We start from the raw sequence: 16615 nt of genomic DNA, 5'->3' as shown, positions 1-16615 counted from the left end.
ACAATTGCAGCTGAAAGGGAAATGTTTGGAGAGCAAGCAAATGTTGTTGGGCAATTCAAGCCCAATAACAATGCACCCTATGGAAACACTTACAACTCAAGTTGGAGGAATCATCCAAATTTTTCATGGAAGCCTAGAGCACCTCAGTACCAACAGCCAGATCAACCATCTCAACAATCTTCAAGTCTTGAACAAGCCATTTTGAATCTCAGCAAGGTAGTGGGAGATTTTTTTGGAGAGCAAAAAGCCATCAATACCCAACTTAATCAAAGGATTGACGGAGTAGAGAATACTCTGAACAAAAGGATGGATGGAATGCATAATGATATAACCCAAAGGATGGATAATCTCCAATATTCAATATCAAGGCTCACAAATTTGAATACAATGCAAGAAAAGGGAAGATTTCCTTCTCAACCCAACCAAAATCCCAAGGGTGTCCATGAACTGGAAAGCCATGAGGGAGAATCATCACAGATGAAAGATGTCAAAGCCTTGATCACTCTGAGGAGTGGTAAGAAAATTGAACAGCCACCACCTAAGCCACCTGTTGAAGAGACAGAGACAATGAAGAAGGAGGAGGAAGACAAAAGGGGAGAAACTACTGAAAGAAAAGAGGACAGTGAGTCAACAATGAATGCAAATCCAGAGAAGGAACTTCTGAAGGAAGAAATGCTGAAGAAATCAACTTCTCCACCTTTTCCTCAAGCATTGCATGAGAAGAAGGGGGTTAGAAATGCAGCTGAAATTCTTGAAGTATTGAGACAAGTTAAAGTCAATATCCCACTGTTGGATATGATTAAGCAAGTTCCAACCTATGCAAAATTCCTAAAGGACTTGTGTACTATCAAAAGAGGATTGACTGTAACTAAGAAAGCCTTCTTGATTGAGCAAGTAAGTGCAACCTTACAGTGTAAGTCTCCTTTGAAGTATAAAGATCTGGGAAGTCCTACCATTTCAGTCATCATTGGAGGAAAGGTAGTGGAGAAAGCTTTATTAGACTTGGGAGCTAGTGTGAATTTGCTTCCATACACGGTCTATAAGCAATTGGGACTTGGTGAGTTGAAGCCAACAACAATTACTCTATCTCTAGCAGATAGATCAGTAAAAATTCCCAGAGGAGTAATTGAGGGTGTCTTGGTTCAAGTTGATAATTTCTACTATCCAGTGGATTTTATTGTTCTTGATACGGATCCTACTGTAAAGGAAGCTAATTTAGTTCCTATCATCTTGGGAAGGCCATTCCTTGCTACCTCAAATGCAATTATCAACTGTAGGAATGGGCTCATGCAACTCACTTTTGGCAATATGACACTTGATCTCAACATTTTTTATATGTCTAAAAAGCAAATCACTCCGGAAGAAGAAGAGGGTCCAGAGGAAGTGTGTATTATTGACACTCTGGTAGAGGAGCACTGCAATCAGAATATGCAAGATAAGCTGAATGAAAGTTTTGCGGATTGTGAGGAAAGTTTGTCTGAACCTCCTAATGAGCTTGCTACTTTACAAAGTTGGAGGAGGATAGAAGAGATTCTACCTTTGTTCAATGAAGAAGAGGGAGCAGATACTGAAAAAGAGATCCCAAAACTCAATTTAAAGCCTCTACCTATAGAGCTGAAATATACATACCTTGAAGACAATAATAAATGTCCTGTTGTAATATCTTCATCTTTGACCAGTCATCAAGAGAAGTGTTTACTGGAAGTTCTCAAGAAGTGTAAGAAAGCTATAGGATGGCAAATATCTGATTTGAAAGGCATTAGTCCTTTAGTCTACACAAATCATATATATATGGAGGAGGAAGCTAAGCCAATTCGTCAATTTCAAAGAAGATTGAATCCTCATTTACAAGAAGTTGTGCGAGTTGAAGTGCTGAAGCTACTTCAAGCAGGTATTATCTACCCTATATCTGATAGCTCTTGGGTGAGTCCTACTCAAGTGGTCCCAAAAAAATCAGGGATTACTGTGGTTCAGAATGAAGAAGGTGAAGAAATCACTACACGCCTCACTACAGGGTGGAGGGTGTGTATTGATTATAGAAAGTTGAATGCAGTAACTAGGAAAGATCATTTTCCATTGCCATTTATCGATCAAGTGTTAGAGAGAGTCTCTGGCCATCCGTTCTATTGTTTTTTGGACGGGTATTCAGGATATTTTCAGATTGATATTGCCGTGGAAGATCAGGAAAAGACTACTTTTACATGCCCATTTGGAACATATGCTTATAGAAGAATGCCTTTTGGTTTGTGTAATGCACCTGCAACATTCCAAAGGTGTATGTTGAGTATCTTCAGTGATATGGTGGAGCGAATTATGGAGGTTTTCATGGATGACATCACCGTATATGGAGGTACATTTGAGGAATGCTTAGTCAATTTGGAAGCAGTTCTTCACAGATGCATGGAAAAAGACTTGGTGCTCAATTGGGAGAAATGTCATTTTATGGTTCGTCAAGGAATTGTCCTTGGCCATATCATCTCAGAAAGGGGCATTGAATTTGATAAAGCAAAGGTGGAGCTCATTTCCAAATTGCCATCCCCGACAACTGTAAAAGGAGTAAGGCAATTCCTTGGCCATGCAGGCTTCTATAGGAGGTTTATCAAAGATTTTTCAAAGCTTTCAAAACCTCTTTGTGAGCTGTTAGCTACGGATGCTAAGTTTATATGGAATGAAAGGTGTCAAGATAGCTTTGATCAACTGAAGAAATTTTTAACAACAACTCCAATAGTGAGGGCCCCTAACTGGCAATTACCTTTTGAACTAATGTGTGATGCCAGTGACTTTGCTATAGGAGCTGTGCTTGGTCAAAGAGAAGATGGGAAGCCCTATGTGATATACTATGCAAGCAAAACATTGAACGAAGCCCAAAGGAATTACACAACTACAGAGAAAGAATTGTTAGTTGTGGTATTTGCCTTGGACAAATTTCGTGCTTATCTGGTAGGGTCTTTCATCATTGTTTTTACTGACCATTCAGCCTTGAAGTATTTATTGACAAAGCAAGATGCAAAAGCAAGGCTGATAAGATGGATTCTTTTGTTACAAGAATTCGATCTTCAAATCAGAGATAAGAAAGGGGTGGGAAATGTGGTAGCTGACCACCTCTCAAGGTTAGCTATAGCACATAATTATCATGCCTTGCCTATTAATGATGATTTTCCTGAGGAATCACTTATGTTCCTAGTCAAAACTCCTTGGTATGCTCATATTGCTAATTATTTAGTCATTGGTGAAATTCCAAGTGAGTGGAATGCACAGGACAGGAAGCACTTCTTTGCAAAAATTCATGCATATTATTGGGAAGAACCTTTCCTTTTCAAGTATTGTGCAGATCAGATCATAAGGAAGTGTGTGCCTGAGGAAGAACAACTGGGAATTCTAAACCATTGTCATGAGAATGCATGTGGAGGCCACTTTGCCTCTCAGAAAACAACTATGAAGGTGTTGCAATCAGGGTGTACTTGGCCATCTCTGTTCAAAGATGCCCACATCATGTGTAGAAGTTGTGATAGATGCCAAAGGCTTGGCAAGTTGACAAAAAGGAATCAAATGCCAATGAATCCCATACTAATAGTTGAGCTATTTGATGTATGGGGCATTGACTTCATGGGACCTTTTCCAATGTCTTTTGGTAATTCCTACATCTTGGTGGGGGTGGATTATGTTTCTAAATGGGTTGAGGCAGTCCCCTGTAAACAAAATGATCATAGAGTGGTTCTCAAGTTTCTGAAAGAGAACATTTTTGCAAGATTCGGGGTACCCAAAGCTATAATCAGTGATGGAGGTTCTCATTTTTGCAACAAGCCTTTTGAAAGTTTACTAGCCAAGTATGGAGTGAAGCATAAGGTAGCTACACCTTATCATCCACAGACTTCCGGGCAAGTTGAGCTAGCAAACAGGGAGATAAAGAACATATTGATGAAAGTGGTGAGTACAAACATGAAAGATTAGTCTGTTAAGCTTCATGACTCATTGTGGGCATATAGAACAACTTATAAAACCATTCTTGGTATGTCCCCTTATCGTCTTGTCTATGGTAAAGCATGTCATCTTCCTGTGGAAGTTGAATACAAAGCTTGGTGGGCAATCAAAAAGCTGAATATGGACTTGATCAGGGCTGGGGCAAAGAGGAGCTTAGACCTTAATGAGATGGAGGAATTAAGAAATGATGCTTACATCAATTCCAAAGTTGCAAAACAGAGGATGAAGAGGTGGCATGATCAACTGATTTCCAACAAGGAATTTCAGAAAGGTCAGAAAGTTTTACTCTATGACACAAGACTCCATATCTTTCCTGGAAAGCTCAAGTCCAGATGGATAGGTCTGTTCATTATCCATCAAGTACTCAACCATGGGGTAGTGGAATTATTGAATTCCAATGGCAAGGACACTTTTAAAGTCAATGGATATTGTCTCAAGCCATTCATGGAGCAGTTCAAACCAGACAAGGAGGAGATCAACCTCCTTGAGCCTCAAAAAGCCTAAGCAAATAAGGGTTTGCTGGACTTGGTTTCACCAAAGTCCAAAATTTTTGTAAATTTTGTAAATTTTAAAGTTTTATTTCTACTTTTAATCTTAGTTTTTGATCTTAAATTGTGTGTTTTTTTTTTTTTGTAATTTCATTTGTTTGAATGATCCCAGGTGGGAGAAAATGTAAAGAAAGAAATCGGGAAGAAATCGGAGCGAAAACAGAGCAGAAATAGAGCAAAAACAGGGGAGGAAAAGAGCTCTGTGAGATTTCACAGCAAAGAAGGATTTCTCTGCGAAAATGGCTTTTTGTTGCCAAATCAATTCGCAACACTTTTGAGCCCTTTGCGAAAGATTTCGCAGCTGCGAATCCAAGATTGGCACACGAGTGCCACTTCGCAGCACATGAGCCCCAATTTCGCAGCTGCGAAGTGGTCTGCGAACCACTAAAGCGTAAAAAAAACCCCATTCCGCAGCGATTTCTCCATTGCAAAGGGTGTTTCGCAATTGCAAAACCGATTTTGGCACATTGAGCGCCATTCGCAGCATGTAAACTCAATTTTGCAGCTGTGAAAGCGATTTTCTCCTACAAAACGCCCAATTTTGCTGCGAAAGTGATTTTCTTCTGCGAAACCCAAAATGACCTTTCATATTCTGTTATTCTTTATAAATACCGGTCATTTGGGCTACGAAACCATTTCAGAAAAAGGGAAAAGTCACAGCAGCTGGCCTTTCGTTTCCTCTCCAAACCCCGACACTGCTAGCACCTCTGTTCGTCCCCTCCGTCCATCGCCGCCGTGCGAGGCACCTGTGCAAGCTTCAACTTCTGAGCCACCGCGGCCAGAAGCCATTCCGCCTCCGGCCAAGCCCACGCCAAAGAAGCGCCAAGCCAAGCCGACATTGCAAACGCCTCCGGCGAGGCGTTACCTTACCAGGTCAGGGGGCCGGCCCCTGCAAAAGCGAGCTAGAGTGGAAAGCTCAGAGCCCATTGATTTAACAAGGCAGTCCCCTGTTCCATCCCCTGTTCCATCTCCAGCTCCATCTCCGGTGCCATCTCTGACACCGCTTGCGAAGCCTCAAACAAGCCAGCCGCCGCCTCCTGAGCCACAAATTCTATCTGAGCCAGCTCTAGAAGCGATAATCAGCCTCCAATGCTCACTCAGCCTCCAATTCAAGGCAATTTGGACTGCCGAGCTAGGCCATTCCATTCTGAGCTGTGTTTTGACACAGCTGCCTTTCAGTTGCGCCCAGAGCTTGAAGGATCATTTCAATTGCTGCGAAGATATCAAATGGAGCAGCTTCTGACCCCGCGAGACTTCTTTTACCCTAGAATAGCAATGGATTTCTATCAATCCATGACTACCCGACAGGTCAGGGATCCTACCTTAATTCATTTCACTATTGATGGTAGACATGGCATCCTGGGAGCTCGTCATATAGTTGAGGCTTTGCATATTCCGTATGAGCCCAGCCATTTTGATGACTTCAGAGCTTGGGCCAATCCATCTCAGCTGGAGATGGTACATATTTTGTCTGGAGGAGCCTCCAAAAATCCATATCTGTTGAGGGGGGAACTCCCTCCAAGGATGTTCCTCATTGATGCCCTTTTGAGGCATAATATTTATTCCCTCCAGCATTGGACCTAGAGAAGAGGAATTCTGTTGGAGGCTTTGTTCAGAATGTGTGAGGGGTACTTTTTTGGCCCTCATCACTTGATCATGGCAGCCCTTCTCTATTTTGAAGAGAAGGTGCATAGGAAAAAGTTGCCCAGAGCTGATGCCATTCCTCTTCTCTTCCCGAGGCTGCTATGCCAAATTCTTGAGCATTTGGGGTACCCAGCAGAGCCTCATCAGGAGCGAAAGAGGATTTGTAGGGATGTGTTTACTTTCGAAAAATGGAGCAACATGACAGCTTATAGGGTAGAGCAGCCAGAGCTTCCACAGCCAGCTCAAGCTCCAGCTGCTAGGAGAGCATCCCCATGTCTCATACCTGAGGGTATACCTGTTGCCTCTCCTTCCACAGCCAGAGCCTCTCCAATCCCTCCAGTTGCTCCAACATCACCACAGCCTTCCACATCAGCCGAGCCTAGGATGGCCATCCCTATTTCTGAATATAGGGATTTATGCCAGGCATTGGAGACATTGACAGCCTCTCAGAGAAGCCTTGCTCAAGAGATGACAGCCTTGAAAGCTCGCCAGGAGCAAATGATGGCCACCCAAGCCCAGCATACTACTATATTGAGGTAGCTTCAGCATCATTTTGGCCTCCCAGCAGCAGCAGAGCCACACTCTCAGGCCCCTCATGAGCCAGCTGAAGAGGCAGAGCCATCTCCTTAGGCCATCAGTACCAGCACCACTCTCCTATCTGAATATTTATATAGCTATTATATATTTCCTTTGTGTATTTCGTTTTAGTTAGTTGTTTATGAAATCCCTCACATTTTGATAGCATATATGGGATTACTTGGATCACTTGTATTACTTCTTTCCCAGCTGTACTCAAATGATTAAAGTAATACAAAGTCTAGTTTTTGTTAACTCTTAGCATTAATTTATTCTTATTTCCTTGGCTCACACCTTTTATTCTTTTTGAAACATGTGGTTTCTCCAATCAGTATTCGAAATTGATATCACTCAGGAGGCACCACTTCCTCCCTATAATTTCGATCACCCATATCACATTGAGGACAATGCTCAGTTCAGTTGGGGGGGAATGAGGAAGGAAGTAGGCTAAGTGAAGGAAGTATGCTAAGTTATTTTGATATTTTAGCCTTGTCTAGTAAATTAGTTGTAGTTGTTTGTTTATTACTATAATCTCCATGGTTTATGAAGAAAAATTTTCAAATTAAAATAGGAGAAACTGAACTTTTGCTTTTCATCTAACTTAGAGTTTGGATTATGCTTGCTAAAGTGGTTCAATTGTTGAAACTTCTATTGAATTCAAGTTTAGTCCTTCCACTTTAAGCTATTCACACACTGTGCACAATAGGTTCCGAGTATATGATGAAAAACTATTTCCCCCTTGACTTAGAAAATTTTGGGACTTGGTACCTTTGACCTCATTTTAATGATATTGAGACACCCTATGAAAGGCCAATGAGCCTTTGAAAAAGAAAAAGAGATAAAATGAAATGTTTGCTTGCCTTGAAACTCGAGCAAGGTCTGAGGGGTATATGGTGAAAACCTTTAAAACCTGGTGCCCTAAGCCTTAATTGGTTGGGAGTCACCGGCCTCAATGCTCGTTACAAGGGTGGATAGGTGGAGTTAGCATATGGTAGGCAAAAAGGGTATATGAAAAAGTCCGGGGTAAAATCCGAGGAGTTAGTGGTTGAAAGATCCTAAAAGCTTGATGCCCTAAGCCTTAATTGGTTGGGAGTCATCGATGGACCCCCGTTACATGGACAATTCAGAAAAGAATGCCCCTTGAGCCTGTTACCTTTAAAAAAAAAAAAAAAAAAAAAGTGTTCTCTGCCTATTGAATTTGGTTAGCTTGCTAAGTGTTGAAAAGAGATAAGTTGGGGGGAGAGATTAGTTTGGCATGCTATATTCGGAAGCTATCATCTTACACTTAGATTTTTGTGGAAGATTAAAATTTGGTTCTTTGGAAGTGAAAATGATTTTAAAACTTCAATTTGCATAATGCATTCCCTTGATCAATGGTATTCAGCAAAGTTTTTGATAACTCTTGTTAAAATTTGAGGCTATATTTCTTTAATGTTCCATGTGAGAGTTTTGTCAGTCATGCCACTTAAATATTTTTTGGAAGTGATTAGCATGATTTGCAAATTATGGTATTTTTATTTTATTTTTCTCTCTTTCATTGCTAAGGGACTAGCAATATGTCAGTTGGGGGGAGTGATTACTACTCAAAAAGTGCTATTTGATAGCTTGTAATTAATCCTTTTAAACACTTTTGAGTAGTAGTTAGTGCCTTTTAACCCAATTAGCATGTTAAGGCCCCTTTCAATCAATTCTAATCAAATTGTGTAAGTTTTGGTGTTTTAGTTAGTATTTTGATCACCAAAGCATTATGAGATTGAGGAGAGTTGTTTGGAATCCTTGGCAAGCAATGGAAAGCTTAGAGGCATGAAGAATCAAAGCTTTGAAGCACTTTTGCCATAGCAAAGTGGAAATGCAAGGAGGGGAAGCAAAGAGAATCCAGCCATGAAGCATTCTTGATGACAGTCACTGCAGCCCCTTTTGGAGCACTTTTCGAAGTCCAATTTATGCATACAATATGTCATTTGAAAGCTTAGGAAGTCAAAAATCCAATGCTTCAAACCGTGTGCAATTTGGAGCTGAAAAGAGAAAGTTACAGCCTTTGGAAGATGACTGCTCCAAGCTGAAGGAAGGATTCAGAAAAGTGCTGTGGAATCAGCCTTTTGTTGCGAAGTGATTTCGCAACACTTTTGTACAGTGCTATGGATTCCCCCTAAAGCTTCACGCCGCGATGGAAGCCAAACACCACAAGATGGAAGTCAACTTCGCAGAGGTGTTGGATCAGCCTTTTGCTGCAAAGAAATTTCGCAGCCCTTCTTATGCACCTGCGAAATTTCGCATACCTCACTTTTCACCTGCGAAGTGGTCCTTAGTGCTTCCCGATATTTGTAACCGACACTTGGAGATATTTTTCATTAGATTTTTGTTGCCTAAATGCCCAAATTCTCCTTGTGAGCCACCGGTTATAGAATTCCTTAGCTTTTAAGTTAGGAATTTGGCTAAAATATCCATGTAATAGCTGTAAATGTAATTTTGGTTTAAATAGAGCCCGAGGAGCCTGTTCTGAGGGGGATGAACCTTTTGTAAAAGTTTCAAAGCAAGAAAAACACAGAGTTTGAGCTCTACTTTACCTTCTCTCTTTGATTGTGTTTTTTACTTATTTTACTAAGTTATGCACTCTCTGAGGAGCTTTCCCCAGAGAATGAGTAACTAAACCTTTTAGTTCCTTGGAGTTAAGGTTGCCGGGAAAGGTTCCAAGTGCAAGAATCAGAAGTTTTTTGGTTTCAGCTATGAATGAAGAGAAAGTGTGTCCCATGAATGGTTTCTACATTTTTAGTTAACTTAAAACGCCTTGGAGTCACCTGGGCCAACACTTGGTAAGGCAAGTGATCTCTAACCATGGAGATGCACTAGTTTACCCCTTGCGAGCCTCTGGTAGGTGACTTCAAGGTAGGATTTTCTAGAATAGCCAACACTTGGTAAGCTTTTGGACTCTAAGGAGACATCCATTAGTTATCTCTTGCGAGCTTTTGACGGGTAATCCAAGGTTAAAGATCACCTTGAATGGTAAAGGCTAAGTGAGAGGCTCAAACCATTGCAAGTTGCATCAGTGAGACAATTAAAGCCGAAATCCAATTGAGGGATGCATTTGTGCAGCACCTGTTAGAGAATTGACTTTATGTTAATTCTCTAATGTGAGGAATTGAACCAACTAACCGGAGCTATGCTTTTGCATGAGGAACCTCCCCTGTATACCTGAATCTCCAAGGAATGCTTTTCTTCTTAAGTAATTTTCATCACTTGCTGTGTTGTTAATCTAAGTCCAAACCTTTTTCAACCAAAGTTTGTGTTTTATTTCTTAAGCTAACCTTGAAATGAAACAGCACCAATTCACTTTGAATTGGTATCATTTTTAGTTTGAGTACCCTTCCCAGTGAACGATCCTAGAGCCACTATGCTATAGTAGCTTTTTCTTTGCTACCCTAGTTCATGGTGTTGTAGGTTATAAATTTTGTTGATTACTCCCGCCATCAAGGAGCACCAGCTGGACACGAATCAGCTGAGACACCAATTAGGCATGAATCAACCTAGGACATCCATAGACCTCATTGTTAAGGCTAAACTATGTACAAGATAGCTTAAAAAACACCAAAATTAGAGAATAGGACAAAGCACGTAGGAAAGGGTAGAATAGTTGCATTTACTTGAAAAACTCTAAACAAATATCCAGAAGTATTACTTCATCATGGGAAAAAAAATCATACAACATCCTCATTATGTCTATAATACAATACCAAAGCCAAGATCAAGAGATAAATAGTCAATTAACTCTAAATTAAATAATAAATAAAACATTATATAAAAATTTCATCATGGAAACAAATCATAATATACATATATATATATATATATATATATATATATATATATATATATATATATATATATCTAGAATGTGAATTTAATTACAAAAATTTTCGAAGAACATCTCCTATATGTCCAACTTATCATCCAGCTAGCCAAACAATATATTGAGGCATTGATTAATTCCAATTTACAAAAGTATATCAAAAGGTTCAGAATATGATAGAATTTAATATCATCCATAAACTAATTTTTTTAACCAAGCTAGAAGTGCTATAAAATCATACAAAAAATCATGCGATATATTCAAAATGTGTAATTTACAAGAAAAATAATAGCAAGGCAAGTAAGTATATGGATCAATTCAAAAAACAATCAAAGAGGCTCTCTGTTATAAATTAGGATAGTGTAGTGGGTACAATAAAGGAAAATTATTTTTCTTTATTAGAAAAATGTTTTTAAATATTTAGTGCATATAAAATAAATTTCAAGAAGTCTAGAATCTAGGAAACAAGGTTAATTTTTTTTTCAAAGTCATCTAGTAATTCAAAAATACAAAAAACAATCAAGGTATTTAAAAGTGGGCAAAAATTGAACCTACCAAAAGATTAATTGATAATTTCCATTTGAAATATGATTTTTGATCAAACATCTAAAATCAAGTTCATGAAGTTCACAATTTCATACAACCATAGGAAAAATCTTAGGAGTATTATAAATTAGCCAAATCAAAATTTTATTCTAGAGATGCAACAAATCCAAAACGATGACAATAAAAGGTTTTTAAAAAATAATTTTATGTAGAGGTTTCACCAAATCCTCATTTGACATACACAAATCTAGACTATAGATTCCCAATCTTTCATAAGTATTGACAAACTCATCAAATCTAAAAATTATCCCATTCATTTAGAAACACAAGCTTGGATTCATATTCCACTCAAAATCAAAATTTTTTGTTGAAAATAAAATAAATGTGTAAACCAATTAAAGCATGATTGCATATTTTTTAAGAAAAAGTTTTTTTTTTTTTTTTTTTTTTTTTTTTCCTTTTTGACCCTAAGAATTATATAAGGAGTTTTTGAAATACATTTCAACAAAGAACATTTTGAAAATAGACTTTTTTTTTTTTTTAATAGAGAAAAGTTGCATTTTAAAACCATAAAATATAAGGATAAAAAACCAAACAAAACAAGAGAAAATAAAATCACAAGGTGATATTTTCTAGCAACCAAGCAAAGTCAGTGAGAGTAGAGGCCAATCTTCATGTGTTTCCAAGGGCATAAAAAAAATCGAATTAAATGAAAGTTCACTAAAGCAACAAGCAAAGTATTTTAGATTAGACAGACTAACAAGATATCAATTCAGGAACTAATCACTAGGATTTTAAAAGCATATAAATTAAGATAAGGATGATCAAGAACTTACATTAATGATTTTAAAACAAATATTAAAAAAACATGGGATCAATTTACCTAAGGAACTAAAATTATAGAAGTACCTAAACTAATTAAAATGAATTTGACTAAATTAAAGTGTAGACTCTCCATTTTGTCCTCCTAGCACATGTCTTATTAGGTATTTGTCCTGTATTTTACAACAATTCCCTGGTGGCCTATTACTACTCCTATAGCCTATCTTTTGTAAGCCACATTGGGGACTTTAGTTGAGGGATTTATTTATCCCCATTGTGACTCTTGGTAGCCCTAATTTAGACTCAGGTTCACTTAGACACCTTAGGATCACTTAGGCACCTTAGGTCCACTTAGGCACCTTAGGTCCACTTAGGCACCTTAGGTTCACTTAGACACATCAGGCCCACTTAGGCACCCTTAGGATCACTTAGACACCTCAGGCCCATTAGGCACCTTAGGCTCACTTAGACACCTCAGGCCCATTAAGCACGACCTTAGGCCCATTTAGGTACACTTGGCCCATTAGGATGCACTTGGGCTCATTTAGGCATATTTCAACTTTTTCTAGGCTCATTTAGGCATGACTAGCCCAATTAGTTTTACCAGTCTTGCTTAGGTCACCTTTCAAGTAGGGTTGCATGGCTTGTATGACTAGCATGTGCTTGATTTTCTTATTTCATTTTATTTTATTTTATTTATTTATTTATTAGTTTTATTCATTTACTTATTCACTTTTTCGAAAAATTGCATGAGAATTTAGATTTTAGTTTTTTCTAATTGCATGAATTGATATCTCATATATATTCATATATTTACTTCACTTTATTCATCTATTCATTTTTGTAGGAAATTGCTTGAGCTCCATATTTTTATTCTATTAATGTGTTCGATATCTTAGTTTTAATTGCATAATTTTAATTTTAAATTTTAAATTTTCAACTACATGATTTTTTTATTTTACCATTTACTTTCTATTTCACAGGGGATGAGGAAATAATTTCTCCTAACGATGTCATTGAAGGTATTTTCATCATTTGGGACGACATGAAGCAAAGTCGTGGTTGTGGATTTGTTAAGCTTCCTAATAGAAATATGGCAATGGTAGCAATCAACAATCAATGTATTAAGTGGAAATTACGTGATGAAGGGTTATGATTTCTGATTTTTTTAGAAAGTGGAGAATCAATCCAGATGATAGTGATATTTTATTCTGAAAGAAAATTTCCATAGTTGGTTTTTGTAAGTGAAAAGAGTTGGATGCAGTGTGTATGTAGACAGAAAGTGAGGCCAAGTTCAAGCAAGATGGGTCTGAAAAAGTTACAGGTACAAAGGAAAAAAAATGGGCAAAGGAAAAAGAAAAGATGGCGAACAAGTGGATCAGTGAAATGAGTCTCCCAACATCAATAGCCAATATCTTCGTTGCTCGCAATATCGCTACTTCCAAGGAAGCATTATCTCTAACTAAATTCGAATTGATGGAGTTATTGGATGTGGGTATGGCATGAGTGACATTTGCAGTGGCACACATTAGCGAAATCGTTTCTTCACTGATGCAAATTGCCCTGTTACTGATGGAGCAAAAGGTTCAAAATGAGTGTATGGTTGGCCATCTTCCCACATGCCTCAAAGGGTTAGACGAGGCTTTAGGGGGTGGAATCCTATTCGGTGTTCTCATTGAGTTGGTTGGCCCTCTTGGAATCGGCAAAACCCAATTTTTCCTTAAACTCTCACTATTGGCTTCTCTACCGGCAAGTTATGGAGGCTTAGATGGTCGTGTAATATATATTAATGTCGATTCCAAGTTTAGTTCAAGAAATATGATAGAAATTAGGTTAAAGAGTTCCCAAGAAATATTCCATATGGAAGGAATGGCAAATGAGAGGATGCTGATGGAAAATCCAGAGTATCCAACGAGGACCAACCATTGTCATTTTGCACAACAACTATGAAGTCAGTATATCTATGGATTGTCAAGCCCCAAAATGTTGCCAAGTCAAACGCTCGGTTCCTTTTATTAATGCATGGAAGTAATATATTTATTATAAATATCATGTCTTTAACCTGTCACCTATTATCTCATGATTAAATTGGAACTAGTTATAGACTGAAAATAATCTGGATATAATATTAATTGCATAGAAGCTAATTTAGGTAGAGTTTTTTTATTTCCTTTGAATAAACCTATCATAAAGTAAGAAAAACATATCAAAGGTGGCATAAGATGGATCAAAAGACTATGTGTCTCATACTTGCATCTTTAGATAATATGTTGCAAAAGCAACACATTTCTATTGTCATGGTCTATGATATTCTCTTTAAAGTTGCAAGGGCTATTTTGTGATAAAGGTAAGTCAACTAGACAAGTTGCCCTTAGGACTATTATGAACATTATGATTCATGTTGTCTTAGAGATCTTACCAGATTCCTTTAGGATAGGTAAGAAGATTCTTAAAGAGTAAAAGGGTGTTCATATGCAAGTCAATGTTCTTTAGGCTCTTCTACCAAGAAGAAGAAGAAGAACACCAAATGAGGAAAGTTCAAGAAAAGAAATGAGAGAGCAAACCCATGGATGGCAATTCCTTTGTGATCAATTAGAACACTAGAAAAGGAATTCTTGGAGTGCCTAAGGATAGACAAGTACACAACATGTTCTCATTGTTGAACTCATAGTGGTGGATTTCACCAATTGTGGTGGATAGAGTCCAGACCCATTATAAAAAAGTGAGAAGGTCACATTGAATTTAAGGCGGAATCGGATAACCTATTGGGTAAACATATCAAGGCACTTCGATTAGATTAAGGTGGTGTGTCTAGTAGGTTCGATTCTTTCCATATGGAGCATGAGATGATATCCCAATTGTGTGCACCAAGGACTCCATTATAAAATGGAGTAATTGAAAGAAGATATTGAACTTTGATAGATATAGTGAGATTGGTGATTAGTTTCTCATTACTTCCCATATTCTTTGAGGATATATCTTAGAGACTGTGTAATATCTCTTTTTCTAAAAAGGTGCATTGGTTTATAGGATATCTAAGAGGACTTCAAGATTATTACTTTATAGTTAGGATAATTAAAAGGTGTTTGTTGCTACAAATACTAGATTTTGTTGAACACTATATGATATGTAATAAGGCAAACATTGATATAGATTGGAGAATACTATAAGATAGTCCCACTATATGGAAGATAATATGGATCCACTACCAACCATTCCCACTTCTAGTACATTGATGCCTCATCGTAGTAGGAGTGTTGCTAAACAAATAAACCAATTCATGTATTTGGAAGAGTCTTTCGAGGCCATTCTAAAGGAACATGAGATTGATCCCATAGAGTGAGATGAAGCAATGAGCGAAGTGGATGCACATCTTTGGCAAAAGGCTATGGAGGCAGAGTTAGAATCCTTATGATTATAATGTAGTCTAGGTTCTTATAGAAGCACTTGAAGGGATAAAACCCATGGGTATAAGTTGGTTTACTAAAGGAATAAAGGAGTAAATGGAAAAGTTGGGATTTATGTGGCTAGGTTGTATCTAAAGGTTATAGTTTGAAGCATTATTTCAACTATAGGAAACCTTTCTCCAATAGCCATACTCAAATCCATTAGAGTACTCCTATCCATTGCGGAGTATCTCATTTATGAGATATTTCAATAGGGTGTCAAGATAGTGTTCTTAAATGATTATCTTGATATTAGCATCTATATGATGTAACCAGATATTTTCATAGCAAAGGGCCTTGTGTGTACAAGAAACTGCAAGAAAGCATGGTGGTGTTCTAGGATCTTGTAGGTAGATCACAATCTACTCATTCAGAATGATGTAGGGATATTGTCATCAATCAAGATCTGGTTGTCTACTTGGTTATAGATGGAAATCTAGAAGGGGCACAATATATTCTTAGGTTTAAAGTCCTCGAGGATAACAAGAATAGGAAAATTGTGTTATGTCAAGCATATACTCAAGTATCTTTTTAGAATAAAGGATCATGTGCTTTTGCTCCAAATTGTTGAAATAGTTTAGAGGGTGACATGATGGTTGACAATATACCATTTATGGAGAACTTGGTGGATCCATTCACTAAGACATTGACGGCGAGAGTCTATGTTGGTGATAGTGATAACATAGGTTTAAGATGAGTATCTAGAATGCTTTATAGGCACGATGCTTTGAGGGTTAATGGGAGAATGTTAGAATAGAGCCCTTAAAAGCATAACATGATGTAATAAATTTGGAATTTGTTATTTATTTAATGATCTTCCAATTTCACTTTTATCTATCCTTGTTCCATGTATTATACTTTATGAACATTCTTGTCTACATCTTTTGCATTGTACATGACTTAGGTGCATTAGGAGTTGCACAGAAGATCTAAGTCATGGGTTCCTTGTAAATAGATGACTTATTCACAATCGGATCACGGGTCTAGGCAACCTATTAGAGATTGTAGTGCACCACCTCCTAATTGGAAGGATGGTTGGTCTTGGCTATCAAGATGGGTTTCCCATGGTGAGTGCACTAGTGTACGTGCTTACACATTGAATAGAACTTACGGTGAGTCATGACTGAAGGCTGTCAAGTAGTCATGACCTCACCAAGCTACTTTATTGTGTTGTCTCTTAACCTTGAGAGAATATTGAGCTTGTG

At 37.9% G+C, this 16615-nt stretch overlaps 1 protein-coding gene across 1 annotated transcript; it reads left to right on the top strand.

Annotated features, from left to right (window-relative positions):
* Nucleotides 1-567: 567 nt before the first annotated feature.
* On the top strand, nucleotides 568-5772 carry LOC117905522 (anther-specific proline-rich protein APG-like). The gene is made up of 2 exons (XM_034818431.1): nucleotides 568-622; nucleotides 5171-5772. The coding sequence occupies exons 1-2, from the start codon at nucleotides 568-570 to the stop codon at nucleotides 5770-5772; spliced, it is 657 nt and encodes a 218-aa protein (XP_034674322.1).
* The last annotated feature ends 10843 nt before the right edge of the window (nucleotides 5773-16615 follow it).

The sequence above is a fragment of the Vitis riparia genome, chromosome 18 (assembly GCF_004353265.1).
Source record: "Vitis riparia cultivar Riparia Gloire de Montpellier isolate 1030 chromosome 18, EGFV_Vit.rip_1.0, whole genome shotgun sequence".
Classification (NCBI taxonomy): Eukaryota; Viridiplantae; Streptophyta; class Magnoliopsida; order Vitales; family Vitaceae; genus Vitis; species Vitis riparia.
Note: the sequence above shows the minus strand (reverse complement) of the source record. Positions and strands in the feature narration are given on the sequence as shown.

Excerpts from the sequence above, each read along its gene's own strand:
- LOC117905522 (XM_034818431.1), top strand. The coding sequence starts at position 568 with ATGAAGAAGGAGGAGGAAGACAAAAGGGGAGAAACTACTGAAAGAAAA. Across the intron at positions 623-5,170 it reads TACTGAAAGAAAAGAGGACA|AAAAAGGGAAAAGTCACAGC; the intron begins GTGAGTCAACAA and ends AAACCATTTCAG.